Here is a 15,312-nt window from a genome sequence, read left to right as displayed (position 1 = left end):
CACACATGTACACGTGTACACACGTACACACATGTACACACATACACACATGTACACGTGTACACAGACATACAAGCACACGCACACACAAGTACACACATAATGCGTACACAGACATACATGTACACATGTACACACATGTACACATACACATACACATGTACACAAAGTACACACATATGTAGACACACGTACACACGTACACACACATACACACAAGTGCACATATGTGTACACATACGTACATGTGTACACGTACACACACGCACACACATGTACACACACACACACACATACACACACATACACACTCACCCCCCCCACCCGCACACAGCACACACCCAGACCCAGGCACACCCCCCCCCCCCCCCCCCCCCGTCACCACTACACACACGTGTGCACACAGCCCGGCCACACACACACGCAGCCACCCCCCGTCCGCCCCCAGGAGGCTCACATGGCTCACCACCCGCACGGTTCAGTAACGAATCCTTTTAATTTCAACCCCCCGAGTCCTTCCTGGAACGAACGCGCCAACTCTGTGCAGCCCCCGACACGCGGAGGCTCCCCGCGCCCGGCCTCCCGCTCGCTGCCGCCAAAGAGGCCGCAGCGGCCTCGCACCGCCTGGCAGCGGGGCCGGCCGCGTGCCCCTGCGCGGAGGGCGGCTCTCGGTGCCCGGCGCCGCACCGCTGCCGCCGCCGGAGCCCTACGAGGGCTCCCCGTCCCTCGCAGCCCCGCTGCTCCTGTCCTGCCAGGCCGGGCTTGGGGGCATCCACGGCGCGTGGCCTCCCGGCGCGTCCTCCTGGGCGGAGAGGGGGTTTTGGGGCGCAGCGGGGTTGCAGGGCGGAGGCGCCGGGTCTCCAGGCAGTTGCATTTCTGCGAGATCGCAGCCCTTCCCGGAGGCCGTGAACGTCCTGCTGAAATAACAGCAAGGCAGCGAAGGGAAGCGTAGCAGCTCTGCACCAGAGCAAGAAACAGAGGCAGGCAGCGTCCCCACTTACTTGAGCTCAGACTTGCCAAAAATCTCCTCCTCAGAGGACTCTTCATCATACAGCTCAATTATGGCCTTCTTAAGTTGGTCGTCAAGAGGTTTGTACAGGTCTATAAGCCACTGGGGTTTGGTTCTTCTCTGATCTGATACGTGAGAGCCCTGGGAAGCACGAGGGAAGGGAACGTTTCTGTTCGGTGGGCAGCCAGCAGGCAGAGGGGCACACCTCAACCAGTCTCGGCCCTTACCTGCTCTCCAACGTCACACTTGTTCTTGCGCCACCTAAGCGGCAGGAGTTTCTGAAAGAACCTGAAAAAAAGGAAAACAGGATGAAAAGTGAAGGAAGCTGGTCACGGCAGCGTGTAGAGTCGGGCAACTGGCATTTACAGTGCGCAACACGTCCGGATCCAGTGCGTGGAAGGAAGGGGGAGGAGAAAGGCTTGTGTGCATCATCTCTCCAGAATTCACCTGCCCTGCAGCCCCGCCGGGGCAGGAGCCTCTCCCCACGTAGGGTGAAGTTTTGGCTGACCTTAACAGCCCCAGAAAGCACCCAGGGACGTTCCGGTTTAGGATGTGACGGCATCTAGAGAGCACAGGAGCAACTCTGCAGGGCGAGGGGCAGGGGGCAATAGGGCAGCGCTGCCATCACGCCGAGCAGCGAGGCGGGATCGTGACGGGGCAGCTCGGTCAGGCTGGGGCTGGGTGAGCCACGGGGACACGGGGCCTGGCAGGAGCCCTGGTCCAACAAACCCACAGCCAGGGCGAAGCATCAGCGTGCTGCCTCGTGCTGCCTGGGCGTCTGCGGAGGTCCTGGCTGAGAGCTGAGCGTACAGCTGTGCTGATTACTCACGCTTCGGGGTCCCTTTTCTGGGTCTCCTAAAAAACGGTATGTTTTAAACGCATCCACTCGGCTGGTGAGCCTTCCGTAACCAGTGCCTGAGTGCTGGGGGCCCTCTGGGGTTAGGTGCTGTTCAGAGAAAGGACTGTTTGTGGCACAGCAGTGGCACGGAGGAGGGAGTAATTACCATCTTGGTCGTGATTTACTGGTGGTTTGTGGTTGGGAAGCAGCCGCAGGTTTTTGGGAGCAAACCTGGTCAAGGAGAGAGAGAGAGAGAGACTTGTAACATCAGGATTTTCTCGTCACACTCTGCGAAGCAAGGGGAGGCCAAAAGGTTGTTCCTTAAACCAAGCGTGTTATATACATGTGCAAGCCTGTGCCAGCAGCCACATTTTTTAGCCAGAGCCCATCCTCCCTTCCTGCCTCCCCGCTCTCTGCCTTAGGAATGACCTGAACTCCCAGAGCTCTCCTAATCTCAGAAATGTTTATGTCTGCCTTTCTTATCTGTGCAGTGCTTTGCAGGGTACTCCCCTTCTGTTTAAAGCCGACCTGAAACATGTAGGTAGGCTTTTAAAGAAATAAAAGCTTTTTCCAGGGAGAAGTGCCCGTGAAGGAGGCTGATACCTGCAGTCACGCTGGGCCTTCGCCCCTGTCTGTCCCTGGCGCTGCTCTGACCCGCGCAGGGCAATTGCAGCTTGCACAAGTACTTGGTTTTGGCAAGAGTGAAGGAAGCAAGGGAATCACTGCGTGGCTGGAAGCAATCAGCACCCGCAGGAGAGCAGGGCAGGGTCAGGAGAAGAGCCTGGCAGGAGATTCTATAGGGCCAGGGTGGCGCAGGGCAGGGGCTGTGGCATAAAACTCAGGGAGGGGCTGCTGGGAGAGGCTGCGATGGCAGGGAGCCCCCCCCAAAGGAGCTGAGAAAGCAAAGCTCAGAGCTGAGATCTGGACAGGTCGTGAAGGATGCCAGGATGCCCCCCGAGCTGTACGGTGTGGGAAAACACCCCCTGCGCCATCCAGGATGCCCACAAATGCCCACGTTGGCACCCTGGCTCTCAGGCTGTGCAGGGAGGCACCACCCCAGCCCACGTGCTCCGGCTGCAAGGCTTGACTGCCAGCTGCCCGCCTCACGAGTTATCTGCTCACCTCGATGAGACAAATCACTGTGAGATTAATCGTGATGATGAGAGACACCGGTATCGCCAACAGCAGCTTCTTGCCGGAGCTGTGCTCTGCTTTCCACTGGGACAAAAGGAGAGAAAATCGGGGAGGGAGAGACTGTTACTCCTCCCATTCCCCACTGCCCAGAAGGATCACATCCAGCAATACCCCGCATCCGCCCTACCTTCCCCGCGAGTTTCCTGCCTGCTGCACCAGCCTGGGCCGTGCCGATGGAGATGTTCCCTTGCAGGAGACACCAGCCTGTGCGAGAGGAGGCTCCCTGCCCAGCTGGCCTCTTGCTGAGCAGCTTTACGAGCAGCCCTGTCTTTGAGACCATCTTTGCACAGGACAGCTGGACATCAGGCAGGCTGCAGTCCATCCTCAGGGCTCGCGCCACCTGGGCGATGAACGTCCGCAGGGCTTTGTCTGGGACCAGCAAGCGTAGGTGATGCTTGGCCTTGAGTTCAAAGAGGTCTCCTTGAACCAGCGCGTCGTCCGGGCTGTCTGAGCTTCTTTGTTTAATGAGGGAATCGAATCCTTCCTTTGGATGCTTCCAGTGTGGTTCTGTGCTCTGATGGGTGCCCAGGAAATGCTCACCCACAGAGGAGCCCTCATTTTCAGCCATGTTCTCCAGCATGCTGCTTGCAGGGGGGCGACTGTTGTTAACTGACAGGTTAGAGGAAAAAGGTTGTTTCATGTTTTCTCTCTGTTCTCCTTTACTTTTTGTTGGTGTGGGCTCTTCTTCTGGATTCACATCATGAAACACATTGTAGAAAAGCTGATTATTTTTATTCAGGCATGGGCTATCCTGCTGCTTGTGCTTTCTGTAAGCCCAGACATAGCCCTGCCTTGGAGATGGTGTTTCCTTTACATCTTCTGCATCCTCCACATCCCCCATATCATGACTTTTCTTGGTCTGTTCCACAGCATTGGGGTAATTTTGCATCTCAAAAGACGCAGACAAATGAGAGGCCTCTGCTGGGGAGAGTGAAAGGGAATGTTCTGAAGGAAGTATGGATCTTTTGTGTTGTCTGAGGACGGAGATGTTGTCAGTAGGGTTTAACCTCCCAGCTACTTCCCACGGGCTTAACGGTGCATGGTTCAAACCTAAGTCACGCAGCTTTTGCACCCAGCCTGAGGCTGTCTCTTGCTCTGGGATCTCATAGCTGGCAGGTGTCGGCAGGTGTGAGATGGTGTTTTTCATAGTTACGACACTTTTAACCATGTGCAGCTTCTTCTTGAGCTCAGCCACTAGTGCTTTCGCTAGGAAATAGAGTTTTCTCTTATCACTTTCACTGGTCCAGTCCATGTGCTGAATGCTGTGCAGCATCAGCTCCTTACTGTTTTTGCCTTCCTGCCTGGAGAGGTGCTGAGGGGAATATGAGTTTGTTCTGGAAATGTGATCATTCGGGTTACTGAGATCACCATCAGTGCCAGCTGGGCGCAGGACAACTGCAAGCGTTGCGGTTTCTTGGTCTCCAAATGAAGGCTCCTTGGGCTTGAGGCTTAACACCGTGCTGGCGGTCAGTTTTCTGGATTGAACTGCTTTCATTATTTCTGCTTGCGCCTCTGCCAGAGAATCTGTGTGAGCTGCTGAACACCAAGAGAGCAGATCAGTGACTCCTGCGTCACGAGAAACTTTCTGCCAAAATGCAGGGTCAAAGGTTTACCCTGAACAGCAGGAGCTTGTCTTTAAGACAAAGGAGTGTGTGAACTGAATGGTGGAAGTGTTACAGATGGGAAAAGTCTTGTTAAATCAATCAGATTATCTCATCGGGGCAGAACAGATAGATGTTTTTTCTGGTGTCTCCCAGGGCTCTGTTTGGATCAGTGTGAAACATCCTGGGGGAATGGGTTTTCTGTGGGAGAGTTTCCCATATCTTGATACGAGTCAGCGTTGAGTTGCTAAAGTCACCGTAAAGCTTTTTAACTAGGAGTGAGCCTGGAAAGCAGAATACCCAAAGACACGGTGTTTGTCCCTGCTCGGTTATCCCAACTAGCCCTTCTCCCTGCAGGCAGGAAAGCCTGGGATATTTCACATTAAAGTGCCTCTGGGTTATTGTCCAGCTCCCCAAAGCAGTGATGGGGCTGCAGTCAGAGCAAGTCCCTGACAATGGAGAGCTGATTCTCTGCGGATGGATGCAGTTCCCTTCAACCAGGCCTAGAAGAAGTGGAAGATGTGGACATTTGACCCAGAGTGATGCAAAAAGTCCAGGAGAGCGCCTGCCCTGACATGCAAAAGGAACATGCTGAGTCTGCAGCTAGCATAAGTCTTTCCAAGAGTCCTACACTGAGGCTGCAAACACATCCTTATCTCTAATCCTGCTTTGCAGATAGCTTAATGCTAGAGGCAGGGTGACATGGCCAAGAATCTTTACAGATCACAAAGGTATTTCACCCTTTCTTCCTGTTAAACTGATAGGAAATTGGACACATGAGCATCTTTGGGCGTCTAGCCCTAAATGGATTAAGCGGCCTGTTTTCCCTAGATGTGCAATGAGGTTAGGCTCATTTGTCCACATCCAGTTAGAAAATGAGTTACCTGGGGACCTTGGAAACGTTGCTGTATCTATTTGCAGAAGTCTAGCTTGTCTCTGCTTTGAGTAGGATGGTATTTACCCTGTGCAAAGATTGAGCAGGGCAGTGCTCACTCTGCACAGACTAGCAAGACAATAATGCCTGGTGTTCACATAGTGCCCGGCAAAGGAGATCCGAGTTACTGCTCCCTCTTCTACAGAGGGCAGACATATCTAGCAATTTTCTCAGGTCACCCAAGCACTTTTTGGAGCCTGAGTGTCCTGGCCCCCCTCCAGCAGATCACAAATTACAGGAGGTTTCAGCCGAGCCTGCCTAGGGGCACCCATGCTCGGTTATGGTTCCTGGGGCTCCCAGCACGGATGGCAGGTTTGAGGTCCAGCTCAGCATGTCCCACCCAGCCAGTGTGATCTGAACTCTACAGGACCCTTTGGCCATGCCAATGCTGTGTCTGGCGCTGCTGTCACTGCTGAGCTGTGACTAGCCAAGGTATGGTGCCACTGGAAAGGCTCAGGAGGTTTTCAGGGAAAACCTGGGGGGTTTATGTGCCTTCCAGTGCTTGGGAATAGTACTGGGCACACATGATTTACTTGGCTAGATGTGCTGTGTGGATTGGAAGCTCATGTGTTTGTTTAGCCCTGCAAGCTATTTCTTCTCAAGATAGTATTTGACACAAAAGATACGTGTAATCGCCAGTAACTTTTCAACCCTTGTTTTTTTCCAAGTATTGTTCTGAAAAGGGAAATTTTTGTGCCTGTAGCTCAGGGAGCACAGTCTGAGGTCTCCCAGGTCTCACCTGAGCTGCCTGCACTGGCCTGTGGGCTGATTAAAGGCCTTGCTTAGATGAAACTCCTTGAGCTGTGCTCAGTGAGCCACACAGCATCCACCCAGTTTTAGTGTCCCTGGGACTGGCCAGGAATCACCAAGCTGGGCTGCTGCCATCGGGGTGGCCAGCACAGGCTGGGAACCCACAAAATGGGGCCTTGCTACAGCACCTTCTAAAGCTAGAGCAGATTTGGCAAGCCTACACCAAAAGTGGCATAAAGCATGAGCAAACCTACCGCACTGGGGAGTGCTGGTGGTGCACAGATCCTCGCAGTGGAACTGGATGGTCCTGCATGGGGTTTCAGTGGTGTGTTTCTCCTGGCAGAGGCAGCAGGCTGTATCACTGGGCAGTTTGCTAAAGATAAGAGGTTACTGGAGAAAACCCCAGCTTCTCAATCCATATCTATGAGTCTAGCTCAGGTAACAAAGATAGTGCTCGGTTTTGCTTGGATTTCTTCTACAGCTCTGGAAAACTTCCCCCCAAACCCCAAATCCCACTGGACAAATACGTGCTCCAGATTTCTAAGTGAGGTTTTGACAGGTTTCTAAGAACAAAATGTTCATTTTACCTTTGAAAATGGAACCAATCCCAAAATGCAATTTGAAACAGAAACACACCCCACCTTGACTTAAAACTTCCCTTTGAAAAACCTGGAACATGTCACCTAAATAGTGAAATTCTGATACTTAGCAGGTGAGTTTGGGAGTTCTCAAAAGTAAACACCAAACCTTAGGCTTGTGTGTGTGTATGTGTAGAAGGTGGGAGTGTTCTGATTTAACAGTAAGCTGATTTGTCTCCCATTCAGATCCCTTATTTCAGCAATTGCAATCTGCTGGCAGCTGGGACCAAGTCTCTGCATACTCACAGCTTTTCCAAGTGGACTGTTGTCAGGAGGAGTGTGAGCAATGTCAGCTGAGTCACTTGTGTTGCACCCAGGTCTCTGAAAGGATTTGAAAAAACACATTAAATTTTTAAGCCACTTTATGGAAACTCTGTTCCGAGAACAAGCCCAGGTCCCTGATGAGCGTGGTGTTCTCAGAGGGATCCACTTCTGCTAATCAGACAGAAGTAATTCAAAACCCCATTCCTTTTCTGCTTTGATGTGCTCCCAATCATAGGGCCTGAAGCAGGAGGGGGTCCTGCAGATCTCAGGGGAGCCTGATGCAAACAGAAAAGATTCCCCATCTCAAAGCCCTCCTACTGCTGTCCTGAGAGCGAATCCAGTCCTTCTCCCGTGCTTGAAGGAAAACTCTTCTTGCCCAAGATGATGTTTGACCTCGGAAAGAGAGATTACACCAGTGAAAGGAGAAAATGTGCTGAGCAGAAAGCTAAGGGTATCTGTGGGATACCAGGGCTGTGAGCAGGAAGGACCTCTGCAAAAAGCACGGGCGCTTTCCTCCCTGAAGAGTCATGGAAATATGAGTAAGAGCCATAGGATGGTGTGAATCATGATCAACACAGAGCATCACCTGCCCTGGGCTGTGTCAAGGCAGCAGGCTCAGGACATGGGGTGGGCAGGAGCCCAGGACTGCTGGCACGACTGTTCTGGTTACCGGGAGCTGCTCAGCACACAGGCAGGTGTGGGCACATTCCCAGACCCTTCAGGGCACTCCACAGCCCCAGGCCTGGCTGGTGTTTTGTCTTTTCCAGTTTGTGTCCCAGCTCCTTGGTTACTTTGCATCTGGGTCTGTGCTGGGGACAGACCAGAACTGCTTGGCCTTTGCCTGGCTCTGCTGGTGCCAGTTATTTGTGCCTCTAGCAGAGTAAGGCTGGGAGAAAAGATTTTCTACCAGATCTCTGCTTTCCTGACAGCAGGGCACTCAAGAGAGACAAAGTTCTATATGAATCTGATAAAAATGAGTCAATACTTACAGATATTTGACTGAAGGCAGCTCAAAGAATGATGTGTCATTGATAGCAGACAGGGGGTTATGGCTTAGGATCCTGCAAAAAACAAGCCACTGTGACTGGGTGATGGGAAGGACGTGAGCTGTGTGTGCAAGGGCACATGCAGAAAGCATGTCCGTACGTCCCATGTCCTCTAATGTACAGAGACCCAGAAGTCTGTAAAACCAAGCTCAACTGTGCAGTAGGCACTGGAGAATTGGGAAATGGTTAAAACACTTACTATAGAGAAAAAATCCCAGTGGTTCCTGAACTGTATAAACACAGCTAAATCAAAGTGAATTTCCACTAGATCATTGCAAAGCATTTCTGTGATCAGCGTTTTTTTACTCTTTGCCAGACTTCAAATTTCTACCTTTTAAAATCAGAGAGGCCCAAAGAGAGTTGTGTGTACTGGATCTGATGCTGAATTATACTGAAATCCCCTTTCCAGGCTCTTCTATACAGTGTGAGTGGTGTAAAGAGGTTTATGGTTGATAAGGATCCAGCCCACTTTTATGGATGGCAGATGTGGATTTGGCTGAACAACTTTTACTCAAACCTCCCCAAAGAATTTCCTTTCAAGTGGAGAACAAACATAGGAAATTTCAGCCTGAAGATAAAAAAATTGGCTCAGTACTACGTGTGTGAGGAAGGGCCTGGGATGAAGGCAACAGACAGGAACAGATGCTGATGGGCTGATTCACACAATACAGCAGGTCCTGATTATCTCCAGCTAAAAGAGCAAAAGGCCCAGAAGTGTTTCTTCTGGAAAATACAACATCTCTTTCTTTCCTCTTCAGCTCACGCCTTCTCTTTGCTTCCCTTGACCAGGACTTTGATGTTATTTTGGACTTTTACTTTCCATATTTTCTTACATTTCCAGCGTCCATAAACTTTTACTCTGTTACTGCACCCAGCCAGCCAAAGCTGCGGCCTAGCCCTATGGGAATTGCTATTCATCATTTCTTCTCCTGCCTTATTTGGTATATCATGTGAGAAGTATTGCTGTTTTCAGGAGAGCAGGGAGACTGTGGCCTTTTCTTTATGTATATGAACCCTCGGTGGGCAAAATGCCCCAGCTTCCTTTGGGTCCATATGGAAACAGTGATCCTATCCTTGGAAGGGCTTCTTGACAGAACTGTCTAGGGGTTAAGCCGTGTTTTCTTAGACACCAAAAGAACAAAAACCCCACCCCTTTTGTGGATGTTTTTGAGCACCTTTATTTTTAAATGCAAATAGGCAAAGTGAAATTTCTGACTAGAAATCCAGGTCACATCCCAGACCCCTCATTTCCCTGCCTCTTCTCCCTTCCTACCAGCATTTCTTACTTATCCATCTCCCTGGGCTCCCTCCACAGCTGTTTGAACCCAGTGTTGGTTTGAGGAAGCCCCAGAGAAGAGGAGCAGGCCAGAAAAAGTGGCTTTCGGGATGCAGACTCCTGGTGGACCCTGGATAACATCTAAAGCAGGATTCAGCTCTTTACAGACAGCAAATCTGCTCTTTCCACTGTCACTGCAGAGACCCACTCCATCTACCTTCAGACCTCGTTATACTCACAGATTCTGTAAAAACTGCATCCCATGCCATGCCTGGAAAGTGCCATTCTGGATCTGCATGATGAGATTTCCACGGAGGTTTCTGGAGGAAAATAAGATTGCAGAAATGAATCTGTTCTGTCCTCCAGGAAGCTGGAGTGGGGCAGTATTGATTTGTAGGAAATATGCAAATCCAAGGTAGAATAGGGAGGAAACTGCCACTTTCTCATTCTTTTAACCTGTCAAGGAGAGGAAATGAACTGCACATGTGCTTAATCTATTTGTGTTCCAGGATACAGTAAACCTTCAAGAAATGGCTCCTATTATGGCTGCATTTGGACAACCACACTGATCTCTCATCCTGTTGTGGGTCATCCAGCCATCTGCATTGATCTCTCTAGCTCTAGCTCATCTAGTCTTTATGCAGAAGAAGTTTAGACATTATTTTAAAAATAAAAGGAACATTTTCTAGTACACAAAGGGTTATAAATGCCAACAGACTTCAGCAAATACACTAGAAAGAAATTACTACAACTCACATAAGCTGCAAGAAAGGAAGTGGCTCAAAAGCATGCTCTTCAATCGACTGGATTTTATTGCAGGATAAATCCCTGTTAAAATTAGAACATGAAATGTTGATTACATTTGCACCGTTGTATTTACTTTCCCTTGCTTTGACACTGGCAGCATACATGTCACATGGCTCTGATTTCACAGTGTTTATATCTGATACTAGCTTGCAGTGGTGTGTAACCTGTGATAACCCTCATGACTGGAGGTGGCTTTCGTCTCAGCAATTTTTTTCTAGCTTTGATCCCACAAGAATTATTTCAGGACTTCATTTTTCCTCTATGATAACAAAAAATAATCTTTAGACAGGCACAGTTTAGCAGCTGAGGAAGCATTTGCATGGACCACAGCAATATGTGACCCTCTGGATGTGCTACAGAGATTCAACCTGCCTTCCTGGGGTGCCATCTGGGCTTTGCTTGCTGGAGACAGACAAAAGAGTGTCTGAACACTCTTCTAGGGCTCAGAGATGGCTTGGTAAGTACATGTGTGACAACAAATGGTTGCTTTTCTCTTAATCCCTCCCTCCTACAATGCAATTTGTTAAACAGTTATATTCTCCTAAAGATGCGAAATCAGAAACATGGAAGTTTGGAAATGGCACAATGAAGGGTTAACCAAAACTCCACTTTCCTGCACAGCTCTGCTGTGAGATGTGTGCAGAGACTCGGCTGCTGTGGGATTCACCTGGCCTAGCTTTAGAAATGAAAAGGTTCATCGTCTCAGCCTGAATCAGCTGCCCAGGCTTGTTCTGCAGTAAACAGCGAGAGAGAAATACTTCTGGGGAGTGATTCATCCCTGCCTCAGAGAGGTTCCTAAGATCATTTGGGTGAATGGGAAGTGCTTGTTCCTCTCCATGGGGAATGAGAGCCTGAACAATTAGCGTAATCCTAGGCAATTATTAAGCGTCTAAAATTAGAGGAGATGAACGCACAAGGTTTCTTCTGTAGGACATGGCCTCACTGCTGGAGAGCGTTGAGGAAGAGCATCAGCAAGCAACTGCAGCTCTCGTCTGTGGGACCTGGACCTCTGAGGAGGCAGCTCCAGCAAAAGCCCAGCAGTGGGGCAGCCAGAGCAGGTGGGAGGAAGGTCTTGGCACATGCGATCTCAGAAGTGTTTTGGAGAGTTCAATTTACAGCCTTGTGGAGGAAGCCTGTTTGTGCCCAACCTGACTGATTTAGCCTGTAAACCACATCCTGCAGAACATGCTTTCTGCTTTTAAGTTTTTGGATCCTTCTTTTCTAAGATGTGGGGCATCAGTACCTGCTAAGAACACACAGGGAGGGACACTACCTAGTTTTCCACTCATTCCCCAGCACTGAGACAAGGCCTAGATGCAGCCCTGGGGCTGCCTCACTGCAGGAGCTGCTCCAGAAAGGCCAAGACCACCCAGTATATGCCTCCTTCCAAGCCAATGTAAGTACTAGAAAATACAAAACCTCCCTTTTTGTGAGAAAAATGCTAGCATGTAAGGGCCACACTCTATAAATGACACTACAAATGCAGATGGCAGTGGAGCTGAGATAGTTGCAATGATCTACAGATGTGAGCAACAGAGATTTTTTTGGGACACGTCTCTCATTTCAACTGTTCTAGTAACAGTCAGACGAGCGGGGCCCAAAACATGACCCTCATGAGCCAACTCCAAGCCAGGGCTTCAGTTGCTGTCAACTTTTTCACACCAGTAGTAATTTTTAATTCAAGATGAGATTTGTATTGAGAACTGTAAGGCTCAGGAAATGTGGGCTCTGGGCACTAATGCTCTGAGCCTCTATGGTGGATTTATTTCTTGGCTTTTAGCCTTTTCTAAGCAGTCTGGGGATGAGAAAAGAGAGGATGACAGTGGCCAAGTAAAAATCAGAGAACAGGGCAAGATTTTGCTGCTCTTTTCTCACTCTTCCTTTGCATGTACCATACAGGCAAACCCAAAATATGTAAAAAACTGAACTTTAAGGAGAACAAAACCTAGTACTTCACTGCTCCCTCCCAGACAGTGTTAGAGTACTTGTTGCAAATTCATGTGACATTGTGTGGTCTTAGATTCACATTTGTTTCTCCTCCAAGAAGAGAGGGGACTCAGCTGGATACAGCCTCGAGCAACCTTTGAGGTTAGCCCTACTCTGAGCAGGAGGCTGTAGCAGAGACCTCCCAACCTCAGTCTGTCTGGGATTTCAGCACAGGAAGGGACATAAGCAGCCAGGGGAGTTTCAGGAATACAGTAAGCAAATGGAGAGACCATCCCAAGAATGATCAACAATATGGGGTTCTGTCTTCACTGCAGCAAATATCTTTCCATCCAAAGCTTAGCAGAAACAAGGCATATATGGGTTTTGCCTTGTTCTAGGTGACTGTCACCCCTAAAAAAATTGGTCCTCAGTTAAGAATAGTCAGAGGCAATCTCCCAGGCTGTGGGAGGCCATGGTTACATTGAGGTTGTCTACAAGTCAACCAAAGTCCTGTGGGAGAGGGGAGCAGCCTCCTCATCTTTGTTAGGTTTGGGGAAATGAAAGCTGCACCACATCTCCATGTGCATCATCCCACTGGCCACTGTTGCAGCACCAAGACACCCTGTTTTGCTGTGAATGTTGCCTGAAACGGGAAGAGTAAAGCACGCTTTCATGGGGTGGGAAGAGCAACGGGCCCAATGGGAGGGTGAGCCACTGTCTCCTCCAGCAGTGTGCTCGTCTGGGCCTTTCTGCCTGCCAGGAAGAGGACAGAACCTGTACATACAGGTGCTTCAGCAGGAGCAAACCCTCCAGTGAATGCCTCTTCACTGCCCTCAGATCATTGTCCTGGAGAACTCTGGAATGAGACAAACAGACATTTACTGCTACACCAGGAGGAAATAGTATTTTCAGGGGAAAATATCCTGCAATAGCTATACTAAAAGACCTCTTTGAGTCACTACAAGGGTCACTACCACACATCTGAGGAACAGGCACTTTCTCCTGAGCTGCTGAAGCTAACTGTAACGTGATCATTGATTAAATAGGCACAGGGATGGTCCCAATGGTCCCATAGGATGGAGACCATTAGACTTTTCCATGAGGGTCACAGCTCATAGCATTTCTTGCCATTCCAGGAAGCACAGGGGCTTCATGCCCGTCCTTGGTGAGCAGCTCAGCTTTGAATTCACATGGAAATTGTTTGCGTGGCTGCTTGTACTCTTCATACTCTTGGCTCAAAAAACAGACTGCCTGGATTGAAAATATCTGAACCCCTGACATTTAAAATGCTAGAGAATACTTACAAGTACTCGGCCCATGGGTATTCCCTCCACACTTGCTTTTCAATGGAAGAAATAGAGTTGCCAGTGAAATCTCTGCAAAGAAATGGTTGGCACATCACTATCATTACTAGTGTGCTGTATATAAAAGGTCTGCAAAATGGCAACTTGCAAACACACGCCCTGTGCCCTGTGTCAGAGCTGCTCCTTCCCCGTAGCACAATTCTCGGGGACTTCAGTCAAGACTTTTATAACATTATGTATAAAGTCCTCTTTTCCATTCCATAAACCTCACTGCTTCTTTGGAAGACAGAGGGGTCCTTGGAGGGCTAGGTATGCAACTGGAAAACCCACTCCCCTGCAAATTTGGCTGCTAAGGTAGAGCAGAGTTGCCCTGGAGACTCAAACTGCATAGCCCAGCTTCACCCCTTTAAATTTCCACACAAACCCTTGGAAACCACCAACACCTGCAGCTGGCCCTCTGTTGGGTGTCCCCTGTGGTGAGGCCAGTACAGGGTGGGTGGATTTCAGCTGACGCCCTGCCTTAGCTCTCTACCAGGCAGGGGTCAGCAGGTGCTAAAACACCGAGGAAGGGACAACGGAGAGGTCTGGACGTGGGGGAGCAGCGCTTCCAGCCCTGCCCCATGGTACTCACAGGATGGAGAAGGCCCAGCGGCGGGTGGCCCGGGGCACCCCAGCCATGGAGGCCCGGCTGCAGTTCAGCAGCCGCTGGTGGCAGCGGCAGAAGGCCGGGCAGAAGCCCCTGGGCTGCTCCCGGACCGGGGCTGCTGCCAGCAGCAGTGCCAGGAGGAGGAGCGGGCAGCGGGGCCGGGGCAGGCCCATGGCGCTGCCGCAGGCCCAGCCGGGGTCGCCGGGCAACCGGGCCACAGGCCTGGGGTCTGCGCAGGCCTCGCCTCACCTCACGGCTCACAGTGGAGGTTTTGGTTAATTTGGATGTTGTTTTTTTTTTTTTTTCCTTGCTGTGGGATGTCCTGCCCCTAAAAAGGAGCATGTTGAGAGATTTTCCTGTGTATCTGGCATTCCTGTGAGGAAGGCTGACCCCACCACCACAGCACGCCTGCACTGGGAGGGGGCCCTTCCACCAGGCTCTCACTGCTTCCACTCAAAAGATGAGTTATTAAACATGCTGATAGGAAACAGAGCAATGGGGCTTTAATTTCACATCAGCAACAAGTATTTCCAATGTGAATAATAAGAAAGAGGAAGCTGGGTAATTTGCAGCCAGTGTTTCATTTTATAAATATGATCTCCTGAGAACTTGCCATGATGGAGGTTTTACCACATCCCTCCGAGGTCTGCTCTCATGCTTAATTATTTCCACTTGTAAAACGTTGCATCTTACTTCCCATTTCAATTTTTCTAAATTCAGCTCCCAGCCACTAGATCTTGTTTCACCTTTGCCTTCCAGGTTAAAAAACTCAACCAGTATCAGGCGTCTTCTCCTTGCAGAGCCGCAGAGTCCTGGATTAAATCACTTTTTTTTTTTTGTTTTGTTAAATAAATATGCCACACTCTTCTCATTTCAACATTTGTACTCCAGACCTACAGTCATTTTCATGGGTCTTCCCCGAGCTTTCCCATTCTTCAGTTGTCTTTTTACCAAAGACAGAAGGCAAAAAATCTGAGCAGGGGTTTGTTATCAAATACGCATTCCCTCTCCCACCACATGCCCTTGTGATCTTGGGAGCTCAATGTACCTTCCCACTGAATATGCTGCCTCAAAAATTC

At 49.9% G+C, this 15,312-nt stretch overlaps 1 protein-coding gene across 3 annotated transcripts; it reads right to left on the bottom strand.

Annotated features, from left to right (window-relative positions):
• Window positions 1-472: 472 nt before the first annotated feature.
• On the bottom strand, window positions 473-15,195 carry LRRC37B (leucine rich repeat containing 37B). Of its 3 annotated transcripts, none has more exons than XM_048047790.2 (14): window positions 14,219-15,195; window positions 13,588-13,659; window positions 13,068-13,139; window positions 10,307-10,378; window positions 9,790-9,870; window positions 8,218-8,289; window positions 7,211-7,285; window positions 6,581-6,699; window positions 3,169-4,577; window positions 2,970-3,065; window positions 2,014-2,078; window positions 1,237-1,297; window positions 1,002-1,150; window positions 473-917 (listed from the first exon to the last, which is right to left on the bottom strand). In XM_048047790.2, exons 1-14 carry the CDS (start codon window positions 14,404-14,406, stop codon window positions 707-709), a joined length of 2,742 nt encoding a protein of 913 aa, XP_047903747.2. In that variant the 5' UTR covers window positions 14,407-15,195; the 3' UTR covers window positions 473-706. The 3 variants fall into 3 exon arrangements, with proteins under 3 accessions (XP_047903747.2, XP_047903748.2, XP_047903749.2); XM_048047791.2 differs by having other exon boundaries at window positions 473-914; XM_048047792.2 differs by having other exon boundaries at window positions 3,169-4,574.
• Window positions 15,196-15,312: the final 117 nt, after the last annotated feature.

The sequence above is a fragment of the Anser cygnoides genome, chromosome 22, assembly GCF_040182565.1.
Source record: "Anser cygnoides isolate HZ-2024a breed goose chromosome 22, Taihu_goose_T2T_genome, whole genome shotgun sequence".
NCBI lineage: Eukaryota > Metazoa > Chordata > Aves > Anseriformes > Anatidae > Anser > Anser cygnoides.
Note: the sequence above shows the minus strand (reverse complement) of the source record. Positions and strands in the feature narration are given on the sequence as shown.

Coding starts and splice junctions, on each gene's coding strand:
- LRRC37B (XM_048047790.2), bottom strand. CDS start 14,406: ATGGGCCTGCCCCGGCCCCGCTGCCCGCTCCTCCTCCTGGCACTGCTG. Junction 13,660..14,218: donor CGCTGGGCCTTCTCCATCCT/GTGAGTACCATG, acceptor ATTTCTTTGCAG/AGATTTCACTGGCAACTCTA. Junction 6,700..7,210: donor ACAGTCCACTTGGAAAAGCT/GTGAGTATGCAG, acceptor TCTTATCTTTAG/CAAACTGCCCAGTGATACAG.